The sequence below is a fragment of the Amphiprion ocellaris genome, chromosome 8 (genome assembly GCF_022539595.1).
Source record: "Amphiprion ocellaris isolate individual 3 ecotype Okinawa chromosome 8, ASM2253959v1, whole genome shotgun sequence".
NCBI classification, from domain to species: domain Eukaryota; kingdom Metazoa; phylum Chordata; class Actinopteri; family Pomacentridae; genus Amphiprion; species Amphiprion ocellaris.
The window spans coordinates 29,748,630-29,763,889 of NC_072773.1; the positions used below are offsets into that span (position 1 = coordinate 29,748,630).

General features: G+C 42.9%; 1 protein-coding gene across 13 annotated transcripts in view; it reads left to right on the forward strand.

Annotated features, from left to right (window-relative positions):
- LOC111573845 (neuron navigator 1-like) overlaps positions 1 to 15,260 on the forward strand; it is a 94,382-nt gene that overhangs the window by 73,996 nt on the left and 5,126 nt on the right. For 9 of the 13 annotated variants that reach the window (XM_035951875.2, XM_035951876.2, XM_055012643.1 and 6 more), the window contains 19 exons: positions 1,173 to 1,476; positions 5,263 to 6,079; positions 6,183 to 6,704; positions 7,481 to 7,522; positions 7,828 to 7,976; positions 8,084 to 8,266; positions 8,367 to 8,446; positions 8,794 to 8,817; positions 9,044 to 9,121; positions 10,616 to 10,699; positions 11,890 to 11,998; positions 12,079 to 12,200; positions 13,141 to 13,325; positions 13,434 to 13,596; positions 13,704 to 13,902; positions 13,989 to 14,077; positions 14,174 to 14,272; positions 14,399 to 14,570; positions 14,980 to 15,245. In XM_035951875.2, coding sequence (XP_035807768.2) covers positions 1,173 to 1,476; positions 5,263 to 6,079; positions 6,183 to 6,704; positions 7,481 to 7,522; positions 7,828 to 7,976; positions 8,084 to 8,266; positions 8,367 to 8,446; positions 8,794 to 8,817; positions 9,044 to 9,121; positions 10,616 to 10,699; positions 11,890 to 11,998; positions 12,079 to 12,200; positions 13,141 to 13,325; positions 13,434 to 13,596; positions 13,704 to 13,902; positions 13,989 to 14,077; positions 14,174 to 14,272; positions 14,399 to 14,570; positions 14,980 to 15,245 — 3,687 coding nt within the window. The remainder of the gene's footprint in view (positions 1 to 1,172; positions 1,477 to 5,262; positions 6,080 to 6,182; positions 6,705 to 7,480; positions 7,523 to 7,827; positions 7,977 to 8,083; positions 8,267 to 8,366; positions 8,447 to 8,793; positions 8,818 to 9,043; positions 9,122 to 10,615; positions 10,700 to 11,889; positions 11,999 to 12,078; positions 12,201 to 13,140; positions 13,326 to 13,433; positions 13,597 to 13,703; positions 13,903 to 13,988; positions 14,078 to 14,173; positions 14,273 to 14,398; positions 14,571 to 14,979; positions 15,246 to 15,260) is intronic. The other 4 variants (XM_035951877.2, XM_023278189.3, XM_035951878.2 and 1 more) reach the window with 4 other exon arrangements.

Below are 15,260 nucleotides of genomic sequence, written 5' to 3' on the forward strand. Positions count from 1 at the left end.
AGTGTTTAAACAGAGCATGCAATAGGATTTAGACAGGGAAGATGAGGCATCAGTGAGTGTGTTTTCGGGTTGGATGAGTCCAACATGCTTTCCTGCTCAGAAGTCATCAAGATGAGGCAGAGTCTTTGGATCTGTCTGGATCTAACTGTGACCAGTAATGACCACTAAGTACTAATTTCCATAGACATTACAGTTACACAATTGTGCAAAAATGATCCAATGTGTTCTGCAACTGGATCATTCTTCTCAGTGCCCCGAGCAAACCACAGTAGCATGCAATGTGGTACAGGATCATCCCGAATACAAATCTATCATTAGCAAATAGTGCAGTGATAAACTGATTAGTTTTGAACTGTTAAACTAATTGCTAATGATTTTAAGGATCAATTAAATGGAGTTTTGAGTAATTATTTATGAAAAAAAAGTCAAGCTTCAGTGATTCCAGCTTCAGAAATCTGAATGTTTTCTGGTTTCTTTGCATATCTTTGAGTTGTGGACATTTAAGAATGTGATTTATTCTGTTGCCATTTCATCATTTACTGACATTCTTTATACCAAATGACTCAGTTACTTGAGAAAATAATCAACATGTTCAATCAACAAAGAAAATGATCATTAGTTGCAACCCTAGTGTAGTTTTGATATGGAGTCTGGAGGATTAAATGATTTGAGTAGACTTCTTAAAACTGGATTTAAGTTGGAAATAAATAAATTATGTTCTAAACTTAGTACACATTACATTGCTTCCTTTTATGACACTGTATGTGTTAAATAGTTGAAACATTTAACCAACAAATAATTAAAATGTCTGTATAGTTTGTCAGTTCTCCACAAAACATGGCAAAGGCAATCATGTGTACCTACATGTAAAGAGCAGGACAGGTGTTGGATTCAAATGTTTGTGGACAAGCTCATGAGTTCCTCAGTTTTTTCTTGTAAGAAAGCTCTGATTGTGTGAGATATATTTCACTTTAGTTCTTTACGGTGTTTAGTATAGTCAGAAAAGTTTGTTAGACAGTCAAAACATATTTAGGTGAGCTGCAAGAGAGTTAGATCGGCAGAAAGGTTATCATCCTACTTGAGACGTATTTGGTAGATCAGAGTGCATACACTCACGTCTCACATTTTTTGACATAATGTCTCAAAGTATTCGTGTGTCTTTCTTTCTCTAGATGCGTACCGATGCAGAGAAGAGATCTCTAGTGGAGAGCGGCCTGTCCTGGGATTCTGATGACAACAAACCCAGCCGCAAGAGCCAAGGAGGCAGTGTCTACGATACAGGAAGTCTGAAGTCCGAACCCGCCAATAAGTGGAAAAAGACGCGGCCGCAAGGGGAGGCTCTGGAAGGAGGGAAGGGTGAACTGAGGAAACCTCACACTTTGGGTCAAGGAAATGTGCTGAAGAAAGGAAGAAACCCACCAGTGGGTGTCACATCTCCAATCACACACACCTCTCAGAGTGGGCTGAAAGTGGCAGGTGAGTGGAGAAAGGCACGCAGACAGAGTATACATACATACATATATATATATATATATATATATATATATATATATATATATATATATATATATATATATATATATATATATATATATATATATATATATATATATATATATATGTATGAGATGGTTTCATAACACACTGACACATTTCTCAGGCCGTCTTTTAATATTCCCTTCTTTCTGCCGGTCTCACACCCACACAGTCACAGACACACTCTGTCTTTGTCACGCGCATTCATCCACAGCTGCAGCCCACCCTCCCGGCCTTTAGAAAGCAGTGCCATGTATCAAACGCCCATCACCACCCACACCCTTCCTGCCAGCCAACCACACACACACACACTCACACACTCACACTGACCAGCGCTGTTTTTTCTTCCTATAGCCCTTCCTATCCAAGCTTTATTTTTGTGTCGAACAGTGAGAGTTTATAGCACTGAAATAAAGGCCTTTATAGACAGTGTGTGTTTCTAATGGCAAGTGTGTGAGTGCGTCTGAGATTGTGCCAGCCCTGAAGACTGTCACCCATCACACTTAAACACACACACTCGCACACAAAGAGCACAATGGTGGGGATTGTGCAGCTGCCTTTTAAGCGCACCATCTGTGTGCTGTTTACGTAAGCACACACACACTCTCACACACATATAGACAACCAAAACAACAGGATATTAGTTGTGCTGTTGTGTGCCAGTCTAGATAGTCAGGGTCTGAGTAAACAGTCCACTTTCTGTGGGACTCTCCTGTGTTTGCATTGCCAGCTGTTGAAATGACAGATATGCCAAACAAGTGTGTAGAGCCAGCCTGTGATCTGTGTGCCAGGCTGCTATTGTTATTGATGTCTGCAGTATGACTCTGCTGTCAGGGCTACTCGATCTGCCACCAAGTATGAGAGTGTAATTAATCACATGATGAAGTCAAGTGAAAACAGGCTGGAAAAACTTTTCCTAAGTCATCAGTGGAGAGGAGCTCATGAGTTCAGCCACATCAGGGGCAGACATTCTGAGATAGTTAGAGGCCTCAGTTCATCACTGTGGTTTGGCAGGATGCTGTGTATTTGTGTGTGTCTTAACTGTGTTGTGTCTGCATTTAGGAGACACAAAGAGGGTGACATCTTTGGAGGAGCTCACATATATTGGTTTAACAAGCCATGTGTTACTATTTATGCATTATGGAAAATGTGTTCTACATGGGTGTTCTGTATGCTTAATATCATTCATGTTTTAGCAGGTAGTGTGATTAGTGAATTTTGTTTACAATATTTTCATTGGAGTTTAATCTGCTGATTATTATTGCAATGAATTGCCAGAAAACAGGGAAAATCACCAGTTCTGACAACTTAAAGTTCTTGTTTTGATTGAGTTTATAATGAGACATGCAGAAAACATGTAAAAATGTGTAAAAATTAATTGATAATGATAGTTTTTATATGGTCAATAGATGGATTCATGACTATTAGTTACAGAATCATCCTTATCATCCTTATAGGAAGTGATTGAAGACAAACAGTACTTCACAGTCCTAATACTTTAAAACTTAACTCAATGTCATGCAATTATTACACATAAAATTGACTGAGATCATATGTTATGTTCTTTGTTTACCTCAAATTGTACTTTTCTTTCTTCATTATACAATTTACACCTACTTACCTTTATTTACCCTTTATTTATATATATATATATACACACACACACACACACACACACACACACACACACACACACACACACACACACACACACACACACACACACACACACACACACACACACACACATACAGCACTTTTTCATGTATCTGTCCTGTAGATGAAACCCTTCTCTGGTGCTCCATCCTCTCTGAGGATATTGTATGTTGTTGAGATTATGAAGCCCTCTGAGACAAATTTATAACTATGAGACAGATCAAGGTAGCCTTAGCACCAACACTCCCCTTAATTTTTCTTCCTTGTATGCTGCATTGTTAGAAAACAGAGCCAATTAATAATGGTGTTTTTCAAAAAAAGAAAAAAAAACACTAATTTAATTAGGATGATGAACTGCTTTACAGGCCAGTTTTAGTGTGAACTCAAACACTGCATACCTGCTCAAATTAGTGTTTTGCTTGGAATATGGACACTGAATGCAGTATTTACCATTTTGTCAGTGCTGAACTACTGACTGGTCATATATCAGCTTCCTCCTGATACACACCTACAGATACATTCAGCCACCTCTCTGCACCTAATATACACAAACCTCCCACGTACACACACATAAACATTGATACTATATCTTAACAACCACAAATATTCATGGTGACACATGGTGATGGTTGATGGGAGACATCGTCAGCAGAATTGTGGACTTAAGCAATGAGGTGGTTTGTCTCCATGGGAAGCTGGTGGGAATGATAGATAGGAATGTGAGTGCGTGTGTGTGTTAGTTCCTTTATGTGTGTGTACAGTATAGATAGATCTTCATTCCACCGCTCTCCCCTTTAGCACAGTGGCCTTAAATAGAGAAAAGGAAGGGGCATTTATATCGAGCCATTTTCCTTTAAGATCCAGAGATGGCAGTGTTGGAAACTTTCTGAAAATGATTTTCCTGTCTGCCTCGTCTGAATTTCACCATCCTGTTCAGATCTCCATTTTTTCAGACGTGCAGGCCTCTTGCGTCAAGGCGTGTAGTGAGTCGTCGTCTCCTCTGCACGTTGTCATGTCAAGCTGGGAGCTTGAGTCAGTAAATCAGGCTTCATTTATGTCAAAATTAATGCACACAACATTGTCTGTCAGTGTGTTTTATAGCCAACAGTGTATTTCTTCAGCCTAATGCTTTTGGAACGGGCAATGTTGTGTATGTGGTTACACAATGGATTGAGTTGATGACTTGACATGTAAACCCAATTTTCACATTTACAAAAGAACTCCGGGCATAATGTGTTGTCAGTGACACATTCCTATAAGATCTGATCACTGAGAACTGTCTGTGGTATATATGTCTGCCCCTATGTGTGCGTATGTGTCTTTTGCGGGTTTATAAATACTTTTAAGTGACTCCAGATGTCCCCAGGCAGCACGCCGGTGGGTCTTATTCAACAGCAGTTCTTTGACTCTGTTAATGCCTTGTATATAAACCTCACATAACAAGTCCCATTAGATACAAATTAAGAGTGTGGGTAGTGCAGACTTGTGTGGGTGGTACATACAGTGCACATGTGTTATTCTCTTAATAACTTCCAAACAAGTCCAATTAATTTGCCAACTGGGAAATGTTCAGATGGAAAAACAATCACCCCCATTTCTCCAAGTTATCTCTCCCACCACCCTGTTTTCCCCAAAGAGCCTTCAATGGTACAGGAAGTCAGTTCTACTGGACGTTTCATGCAGTTTTGTGCCCGCAGACACGCTTCATGAACGTGAACACCACTTTTCCACAGCCATACTGCACATGTTAATCTCAGCACTCCACAGCTGTGACATGCAGAAGTTCACTTACTGGAAAGCCGGACTTTCTGGAAAGAGAAACAATTTTAGCTCATCGGGATGGAAAAGAGGAGTAACTGCATGATAACAATGTATGTGAGAGCAAAACTGGCTGTGAGTCTGATCTACAAGCTGTCTTCTCAGAGGGATTTGCTTTTATCAGCAGACAGTCAGACCTTGTAGGTGTTAAGATAAGATATTGCCCTAATATGGTTTGCTTAGTCTCAGTCATCACCAGACACTGCTTTATACTGTTCAAGCTACTCATCAGAATCTTTTCTTCAACTCTAGGTACAGTGAAGTCAGATGGGAAGCCCATGGATAAGTCTCGATTAGCAGTGAAGACTTCAGGTCTTCAGCGCTCCTCTTCTGATGCTGGAAAACACCATCGAAATGGTACCCCAACTGGCGAGCAACGAAAACCCCCATCTGGCCTAGTCAGACCCTCAACTGGTGGAAACTTTGGTTTCAAAAAACCCACCACTGCTACCAGTAATGGCACAAATGCACATACTGTGACAAGTACGGGTGGCAGCGCTATACCCACTGGCTCAGCAACTGTGGGGAAGATTCCCAAAACATCAGGTATTCCTGTCAAGCCAGGTGCTGGTGGAGGAGGACGTAAGACAAGTCTGGATGTTTCAAGCAGCGACCAAAGTGGTTTTCTGTCGCCAAATGCCAGGACGTCTCTCCAGTACCGCTCTCTGCCTCGCCCAGCAAAGACAAGCACCCTGACTCTAACCCGGCCAAGTTCAGCTCGCCCAGTGAGCAGTACCATGGACACAGGCTCTGGGCTAATGAAACCTTCCACCACAGGCCCTCAGGGCTCGAGGCTCAAAGAGCCGGGCTCAGGGCTTGGCTCTGGAACAGGTCTGAGTAAGACAGGGGGACGTGGGATCCCATGTCCCAGTCCTGTCAATCAGACAGACAGAGAGAAGGAAAAAGAGAGAGCCAAAGCTAAAGCTGTAGTATCTGACTCTGAGTGTGGAGGTGGTTCTCTGAAGGGAAGTCCTGCTCAGACGCCCTCAGAGAATGGAGGGAAGCTTCACGGGCTGAGGCCTCCCAGCAGTGGCAAGAGCATGGATCTGCCTCCGCCCAACACTCACAGGTATCACAACTCATGTGATGTGATTTCCACACACGCATAATTTCACATACAAAATACATTTTTATTATGCATTTGCTTCAAAATGGTCTTTGTGTGTGTTCAGGTTGTCTGGTGTGCGCAGCCTGGCAAAGCCTCCATCCATGGCCCAACTTGACAAGCTGAACTCTAATAGCCTGGATATGGAGATTCAGGACTCCCTGCCTCCTAAGATTCCTCCCTACTCTAAGCTTCAAGACCTCTCTAGTTCTACAGGCAGCTCAGCTAGCCCCTGCCTGACCCCCAGTCCCGCCCCTTTACTCAATGTGAACTCTTCGGCCTGTTTTTCCAGCTCAGGCATGGGGCTGGGACCGAGGCAGGTCACCTCTCTGGGGGTTGAACGGAGTGAGAGTAGCACCTCTCCCCTGCTCTACCCTCGTATGTCTGGGTTGCATCGCAGCATGGAGTCTCTGCCACTCCAGATGAGTCTGGCCCCAGAGCCCCAGGAGAGAGAGAAAAACAGGGGGAGGGAGAGTTTGGTGAGAGGCTACACCACCATCGAGTCCCGAGACAAGGATAGACAGGAAGACAGAGGCCCTCCTTCCAGCTGGAGCTCTGGAAGTAAAGTCTCAGTGGGTCTCAACGACAGGTCAGTTCAATTATACTGAAATATGATCTTGAACTTTGCACATATAGTAACCCTCAGATATGCATAGTTTACAAAGCAGCCATGTAGCTCCACCTTCTGGCCAGCTGGGGAACGACACCAACATCATTCATCGCCCAAGGGAGGCGAGTGAGGGAGAAGCTTTGATATCTTATTCAGTTTGTTCTACGCTGTGGACACTCATTCTCATCCACTTGTTGACCAGGCAAAGGCTATTTGGTTTACGTTTGATGATAAAATGCTGCTAAAACTAACAAAAGTTGGGCAGCCATGGCATGTCCCTACAAACCCAGAAAATGAAAAAACTCTTTTAGAAGAATAGATTTTTTTTTTTTAGACATGCATTCAAATTCCACCTAAATTATCCTTGTTTGTATGTGACTGCTATAGAATGAAGTGACAGAAGCTAAACATGAATAAGCTGCTGAATATTGCCCAAGTTATAGAAACATAGCTACTTGGCGGTACATTTGTTGCATTCGATTACATGAAAAGACTAAAAACTGTATCTTTATTCTGCACTCAAACAGCAAGTTAAGGCAACCACACACATGCGCACACAGTGACGGGCTGCTAGACTGTTATTACTACAGGCCTGTTATCAGTGTTGCATGGGCCCCACTGACTGAAGTCATAATTACTGGCTGACACCAGCTGTCTGCCAGTCTTACTGTTTCTTTGTGCCCACTGTCTGTTCTTGAGAGTTTAATATCTCCCTGCACCAGCGGTTAAATAATGACGTTGTTTAATCTCCACAGTTCTCAGAGAGACAGAAACACACTGCCAAAGAAAGGTTTAAGGTAAGGCATGCACACTTAAACACACACTCCTATATATCACATTGTCAGGCGCTGATAGTTTGACACATTTGTGGCGTCACATTGATAGGAACCTCTCTGAATGACAGACTGTGCTGCTCTTGCCCATATGTCTATGAGACACCATTTCTGTCACTCATATTCCTCGCCGTGATCTCTTCAAAATTGTGTGTCACTGTGTCACACTGGCAGCATTTTGGAATGTTTTTTCTTCTCGTTGAAAAATGCTGGCACTAGAGGAGCTGGTTGTCTTGATATTGGCGACACTGACGTATCCTGCTCTGTAGTTTCAGCAGTGCCTCCCAGGCTGAGGAAGAGGGGAAGGAGAAAGGAGAGAGGAGGCACTCTCATACTATTCTCAGTATGACCGACTCACTCACGCTTCCACTGCTGTCCTCACCCACCTCCCTGCCCCGCACCTCTAAAACCAGTATGGGTGCGTATTTCCACATACACTCACTTCAATAATAGGCGCGACATATTTACGGTCACGTTTTTGTTTAATGCGTATTCCACATTATGACCCCTCTGCTCCCTTAATAGTACCCAGCCCTGTCGGTGGACCTCCAAGGATGACTCGATCCAACAGCATCCCGACACATGATGCCTCTATGGAGCTGTACGGGGCGTCGCCGCTGGGCAGCACACTGTCGCTGGCTGAACGTCCCCGCAGCATGGGAATGGTTCGCTCCGGATCCTTCAGGGACAGGGATGCCAATGACGAAGGTGAGTCCAGTGTTTTGTTTTCATGTCGGTTATTTAAAGTTGTGTTCTGTCTTATTTGGCTTATTGGTTCATTTTGTTGCTTTGTGTTTTTACTCCACAGTTCATGGGTCTGTGCTCTCCTTGGCATCCAATGCCTCGTCAACCTACTCTTCGGTGAGTGTGGGCAGCATGCAGAATCAGGTAGCTACAGCTCAGTCTGTGGTGTGCATATAAGTGGATATGTGGATGGATGGATGGATGGATGGATGGGTGGATGTGTAAACAATGTTGCTTATTTCTCGTTTCACACTTCAAAAAGCACACACTTGAAACTATGCCTTATTAGTATCTCTTCTCTTCTCTTCTCTTCTCTTCTCTTCTCTTCTCTTCTCTTCTCTTCTCTTCTCTTCTCTTCTCTTCTCTTCTCTTCTCTTCTCTTCTCTTCTCTTCTCTTCTCTTCTCTTCTCTTCTCTTCTCTTCTCTTCTCTTCTCTTCTCTTCTCTTCTCTTCTCTAACCATCTTGACTTTTATTCCCCTTCCTTCCCAAGGCTGAGGAAAGGATTCAGGGAGAGGTGAGTGTATTCTTTCGTGTCCTTCCTCCCTCTTTGTCTCATCTGTTTCTTCCCTCTCATCCATCGCTCTCCATCCCTGTTTTCTGCAGGGGAAAACAAGTCTATTATTCATCTCATGAGCACCATCCTCTTGCTTGTATAGTACCAGTCATTATCAGCTTATGTGACCTTGGCTACTTTGTCGTTTTTTGCTCTTATAATACAACAATAATGTTTTTCCTTGCAGCAAATCCGCAAGCTGAGGAGAGAGCTGGAGTCGTCCCAGGAGAAGGTGTCTAACCTGACCACACAGCTGACGGCAAATGTACGTACTATTTGTCTACTACCGTCGTAATCATTAATTAAAATGGCAGCCCTTTTGCAAAACACACCTATAGCCCTTTTTTGGTAGTTTTCTTTCTTCAATACAAAAAAAGTGTTTAATTTACCTTCACTAGTAACTCGTTTGAGCTTAATGTGTTTAAAATGAACAAACAAAAACAGCCAAGCACTGCATGAGGCTCCGTCTCCCCACAGCTCACCGATCTGACTGACATTGTAACACCATCTTTAAAGCCGCAATATGCAACCTTTCACCTCGGGGCAACTAAAGAATTAGTAGTAGCCCCTCCCTCTAATTTTACACCCCAATACTTGTCATTCATCTTGACGAACTGCCCAACTTGACATCTACCTCGAGGCTGAAGTAACTGATACTCGGAGTCGCCACAAATGTTGGACAAGTGATGGCAGGCAAAAAAGTGACAATGTTTGGGTGTCTCATTAAAAATACTTTGATTATTTAGTTTTTTTTCCCTGTTAAGAGAAATTTTAGGTGCATAACGAGTGATAAATAGGCTTATTGCCAGTGTGGTTTTACTCGTGTTTTTTTGCAAGTCAGTGGGCGTAAACCTTAACTCCCCCTGCATCTCACTTCATTATTTCTCTAACTCTTTAGCTCTCCCACAAGGCAAATGATTTACCTTTCTTACAATACATTAAAGAGACGTGGACAGATTTAAAATCCAAGCTGTGGTGTGTCAGTCATAGATCATTTTTGTGCACTCTCAGCTAGTTCTTATCCACGCTTGGCTGAATAATTCTAACCTCCTCCTGAACTCTCCTGCCATCCCCCCCAAGCCACTGAGCTTCACCACACACAAAAACACACATACAGGTGCCTCGCCCTTTCTCTCCTCTATGCAAGGCTGTTTCTGCATGACCACTCTGTCAGCATTTTCATTTGTCCAATTGCAGCGATAAAACATAATGCATAATGCATGGCTTCTTCCAGCACACATCAATCAAGTGTTTCTCTGTGCGTGTGTGATTTTTTATTTTTTTTTACACTTTGACCTTAGTATGTAGCGGCAAGGAATCTGCAAAACAGATGAACGTAGCACAACATGATTATCTGCTGGAGTAATGACTGGGCTGAAGACATTATTTTCCTGTATTAATGCATCCTTTAAAGGAGAATAGAAAGTAATTTTCCCTTCCTCCTCTAGGCTAAAGGAGGTGTGTGAAAGAGAGATTAGGGAGGAGGGAAATTTTGCACAGAAGACATCCTGTTCAACCTTTGTGTTTAATTCAGCTCTTTAGCACCTCATATGTGAGGGATAAAGGGGCACAGAAAATGAATCGGTTCCTCTACAAATCTCATTTTTTTTTGTCCCATTTGCCTCCCTATACTTTACCCTCTTTGAATAAGTATGAGTGTATTTTTTATGTCAATGATGCCCTGATATTGGCAACCACTCTAATAAAAAGTCGAGGGTGTAATAAATTGTTGCTTTTGTCTTTCATCTTTTCAAAACAGGCAAATCTGGTGGCCGCCTTCGAGCAAAGTTTGGCGCTGATGACAACTCGGCTGCAGACTCTGTCGTTAAGCCATGAACAAAAGGTAACATCCCAGCTGCACTTTTACACACAAACACACGCAAACCTGAATTCCAACTGCATTCTTCCATCATGCACGTCTTGTGAGCAGTCATCTAAGAGCTAACGTGGAGCGAGGTGACTTTGATCGCAGCCTGAAAGTACGTTAGAGGCCCCGGCTGCAGGACAGAGGATCAGTGAATGAAAAACTCTTAAAGGCTTGATTCAAGCAGTTCGCACGTGCGCTCACGGCAAACATCACATTCCTGCGTTCTTCTGCCTTTGTGTCTGTTTTGGTGTGAATGAACCGATCAGTGCCTTAGGCGGTGTGCACTATGTATGTGAGGAGTCTTTTTCAGTGCTTCATGCCTTGCTGCTCCCTCTGAAAGCCCTGTCTAGACCGTTCCAGAAAAAGTCTTTGTTGTTCGTGCCAGTGCACTGACCTGTGCAGCTAAGCCCGGAGCACGGACTCTTTAACCTTGAGGAGATGGGCCGGCAGGCTCCATTTAGAACGGAGTGGGATCAACTTTAGCAGACAATAAGCAGCACAGAGAGGCTCTGTTGTTCTGGATTCTTTGTTCTTTTGAACTGTTCACATAGTGAGAGAGATCAAGCCCACCAGGTGTATGAGCTCATACTGTTTGCTTGAGTTGTTGTGCCTGACTAAAACATCAAATAGTATTTACACAACCCACAAAACTTATGGGAGTGTGTGTGCTTTTTATAGTTAGAATATTTTTTTAAATGTAGAATCATTAAGTAAAACTATTCCATATTTTCAAACTGAAACCAATTTTTCCTTGCAGATACAGTACATCATTATAGAAGTACAATGGGTAGTGCAGCCGTAGTGCAAGTGGTGCTAAAATAAGTTATTAAAAAGAGAAAATTAGAAAGCAAACAGCACGAATGAAAAGAGAAGCCTGAATGAGATATTGATGGACATAAATTAAAACTGCCACATAGTGATGAGCTATTAATTACTTGAGGAATAATCAGTCTGTGAGTCATTTGCATTTTCTCCCCATTTTTGTCTCCACTGTTTCTACCCAGAAGCATTTTCTAACTTGTCCTAGTTCCTTAAAGACCTCATTAACTACATAGTGGAGTGAAATGAAAACAATATTTTTCCGGGAGTAAAAAGTTGAAGCCGTTGTCTTCCAAAAGGGATCAATGGAAACCTAACTCACTGTCATTTATTCAACGTTTTTGCAGGACTCAGAGCTGGGGGAGCTGCGGGAGACTATTGAGGTTCTGAAGGCCAGGAACGAAGAAGCGCAGGCCGTCATACACGGAGCCTTAAACGCCCCAGATAACATGAAAGGTCTGTACATTAATCAGCTAGTCTCGTTTCTTTCTTTATGCACAGTTGTCAGTGCTTTGATGTTGAGTTTTACTTTTCAGACGTGCGTATTCGACGTCAGAACTCCTGTGAGAGCATCTCCAGTCTGAACAGCTTGACCAGTATGTCGAGTGTAGGCAGCCTGAAGGACCAAGACGCCAAGAAGAAGAAGAAAAAGAGCTGGGTAAGACTGTGAGGCACTAATTAGTCTTGTCTTTGTCTGTTTATTCTCCTTAATAAAAGTGACAAAGCAGCACGGATGAGTATGACCAGCCTTTCCCTCCTCTGTGTTGTGTTATTTTGCTGTTTCAGGTCTTTGAGGTGAGTGCGGTCATTGCGTTCTTACAATGCTCCTATAATTTTCTATCGTACAGCATGATGGACAGTCTAAAACTGCAACGCCATCCTCAAGTACCCTCCATCTCTGCTGATTGACATCCTACACTACTGATTGTTCTGTGGTTATTTCATTTGTACAGATAGCTCAGTTAGAGTGGCAAGCAGCAGAAATGATGTTCCATAAAAAGTGAAGTTCTCAGCTTAATCATCAAAATGAATCAGAAGCAGTTTTCAATTATGTTTCTCCTCGTTTATACCATGTTTTATTGTGTATTTTACCTTTTAGTTAAAATATGTGTAGTCTGTATTGTGACCGACATCCAGCTTTACCATGTAACCCTTACTGGTACTAAATTTACTGACTATAACTTTGACCAAGCTACAGAAAATGGCAGTTTAAAGGAATAGTTTGTCATTTTGAGAGATGCGCTTTTTAGTAGTCTTGATAAAAGTAAATTCACTGATATTTCTCAGTTTAATGCAAAACTGACTTAGTTTGGCTTAACAGGAAGATTGGTACTTAGGATACAAATTCTCACCTTATATTTTATGTGTTATTTTCACACAAATAATGAAATATAAAAACAACAGATGGTATATAGGATGTTGGATACTGTACAAAAGTGACAAACTATTCCTTTAATGTTAAGCATGTGTTAAATTAACAGCTCTAACACTTCCCTCTTTTTTGTCCTCTCGGTTACAATCACAGAAATCCACTGAATAGAGGTTTAACTGTCAGGCTGAAATTCAGTTTGTCTCTCTGCTCTTCTGTTTCTGTGTAGCTGAGGAGCTCCTTCAACAAGGCATTCAGCATTAAGAAAGGCTCCAAAACCTACTCCGACATTGAGGAAATCGCCACCCCAGACTCCTCGGCACCCAACTCCCCAAAAATGCCTCATGAAGGGGGAGAGGGAGAAGAGAATCAGCCTTCATGCCTCAAAACCTCAGCCTCTGCCACCTCTTCCGTGTAAGTACACAAACACCTTCCACCTCAGCCTTTTAGCTCAAATCGTGAGATTGCCAGTTTAGCCTTTATTGCTTTCTGCTTCTGATGAGAGCATCTCGGCCCTTCCAGGATCATGGAAACTACAGAGGAGGGAGACAACGAGGAAACAGCAGTATCAGACTTACGCTCAGAGCTGTGGGAGAAAGAGAGGGCGCTGACGGACATCCGACTAGAGGCCTTAAACTCTGCACATCAGCTGGAGCAGCTCCGAGAAGCCATGAACAACATGCAGGTTTGTTTTGCGTGTATGTTCAGTAACGTACAGTATATCCATGAGTGATACTGCAGTTGTGTGTTAATACAACTTGGATTTAAATTTCTAATCTGCTTGTGTTTTAGTCAACGGTGGAGAACCTGAAGGCGGAAAATGATCATTTGAAAACCGGGAGTCAGCTCCACCTCCCTGGTTCAGGTCCCACCTCCTCCACCTCCCAGCCTTCAGGCCTAGCCTCTCTCCTGGGGCCCTCACTGAGACAGCCAATGTCTATGTCCCTCACCAAGTCCTTCAGTCTCAGTCTGAATGATTGTAAAGATCCAGGTAAAGCAAAAGCAAAACCTTCAACAATATCTAGCTCATGGAGATGTGCAGCATGTCCGTATTCCTCATGGCCTCCTCTCTTATAGAAGTGTGTCCTGGTGACATGCTCAGTGTGTCCTCCCAGCGTGAAGAAGTATGCGCACGAGTGCTGGTTCGTATTGGAGATCAAGCAGAGGTAAACATCTTTATTAGATGCAAAATCCAATAATGTTAACAGTGTAAAATGGAACCAGGCGGAAACTGTGCACACTTTCCCTGTTTGTCTCTGCAGGACAGTAAACAGCAGCACGAATATTATCTGGGTTCAGTTCTGGTCAGTGCCAGGACCGACTGGGCCTGTCTCGACTCCCTCATAACTAAGACCTTTAAAGTGAGTGTAATTGTGTCTCCTTTGACTTTGTAGATATAAACAAATATTTTACCAGATGAGCTGGCTGTGATTTGGTCACTCAATCCTCACACATGTTGATTGTAGAGTTTTTTTTCTTCTGTGCAGGACTATTTGACTCAAGTGGACCCGACATCCAGCCTCGGTTTAACCTGCGATTCCCTGCACATGTACCAGCTGACCCAGGGAGGGCAGAGGGTGATTGGAGGGGACAAACCCCAAACGTCACCTTATCGATGTCTTGGCAATGTTCCCGCTCATATTATTGTCACCTTGAAAGGTCAGTAGATATAACAAATGCAGCCAGGCTTTGTGCTTAGTTTCTCAGTCCATTAGAAACCAATATGGTTTTGATTGAAACTGTGTAGACGAAGCAATTACTGGAAACCATTTTGTAAAGTTTCGGATTTGCAACTTTCTAACTCAAGAGCAGCCACTTAATTTATTTCAGTACATTATTAAAAACTTCAAGCAATATTTTATCAAAATTGGGTGATGTTCTTGGTGTGCATAAGACACTGATAACCAAGTTTTTAGAATCTGTAATGAAAGGAGTCTTTCGGTGGATGTCAGAGTGCTAATGAATTGCCACAAGATGACAATGGGACTTAAAAATGTAATTAAGACACAAAATTGCAATTGTGACGGTTGCTTTTCCTCTTTCTCTTTCCCCTGTGTGTGCTCTTTAGGTCTCAGAGAAAAATGTGTTGACTCGCTGGTGTTCGAGACTCTGATTCCAAAGCCCATGATGCTGCACTACATCAGCTTGCTGATGAAGCACAGGCGTCTTGTTCTGTCCGGGCCCAGCGGGACGGGAAAGACTTACCTAGCTCAGCGTCTGGCCCACTACCTCCTGCAGCGCAGCCGGACCGACTCATCTGAGGCCGTCCATGAGCCATGTCTCCTGGGTCGGAGCGCTGCTGTCACCTTCAACATGCACCGCCAGTCGCAGAAGGTAGAACATGACTCA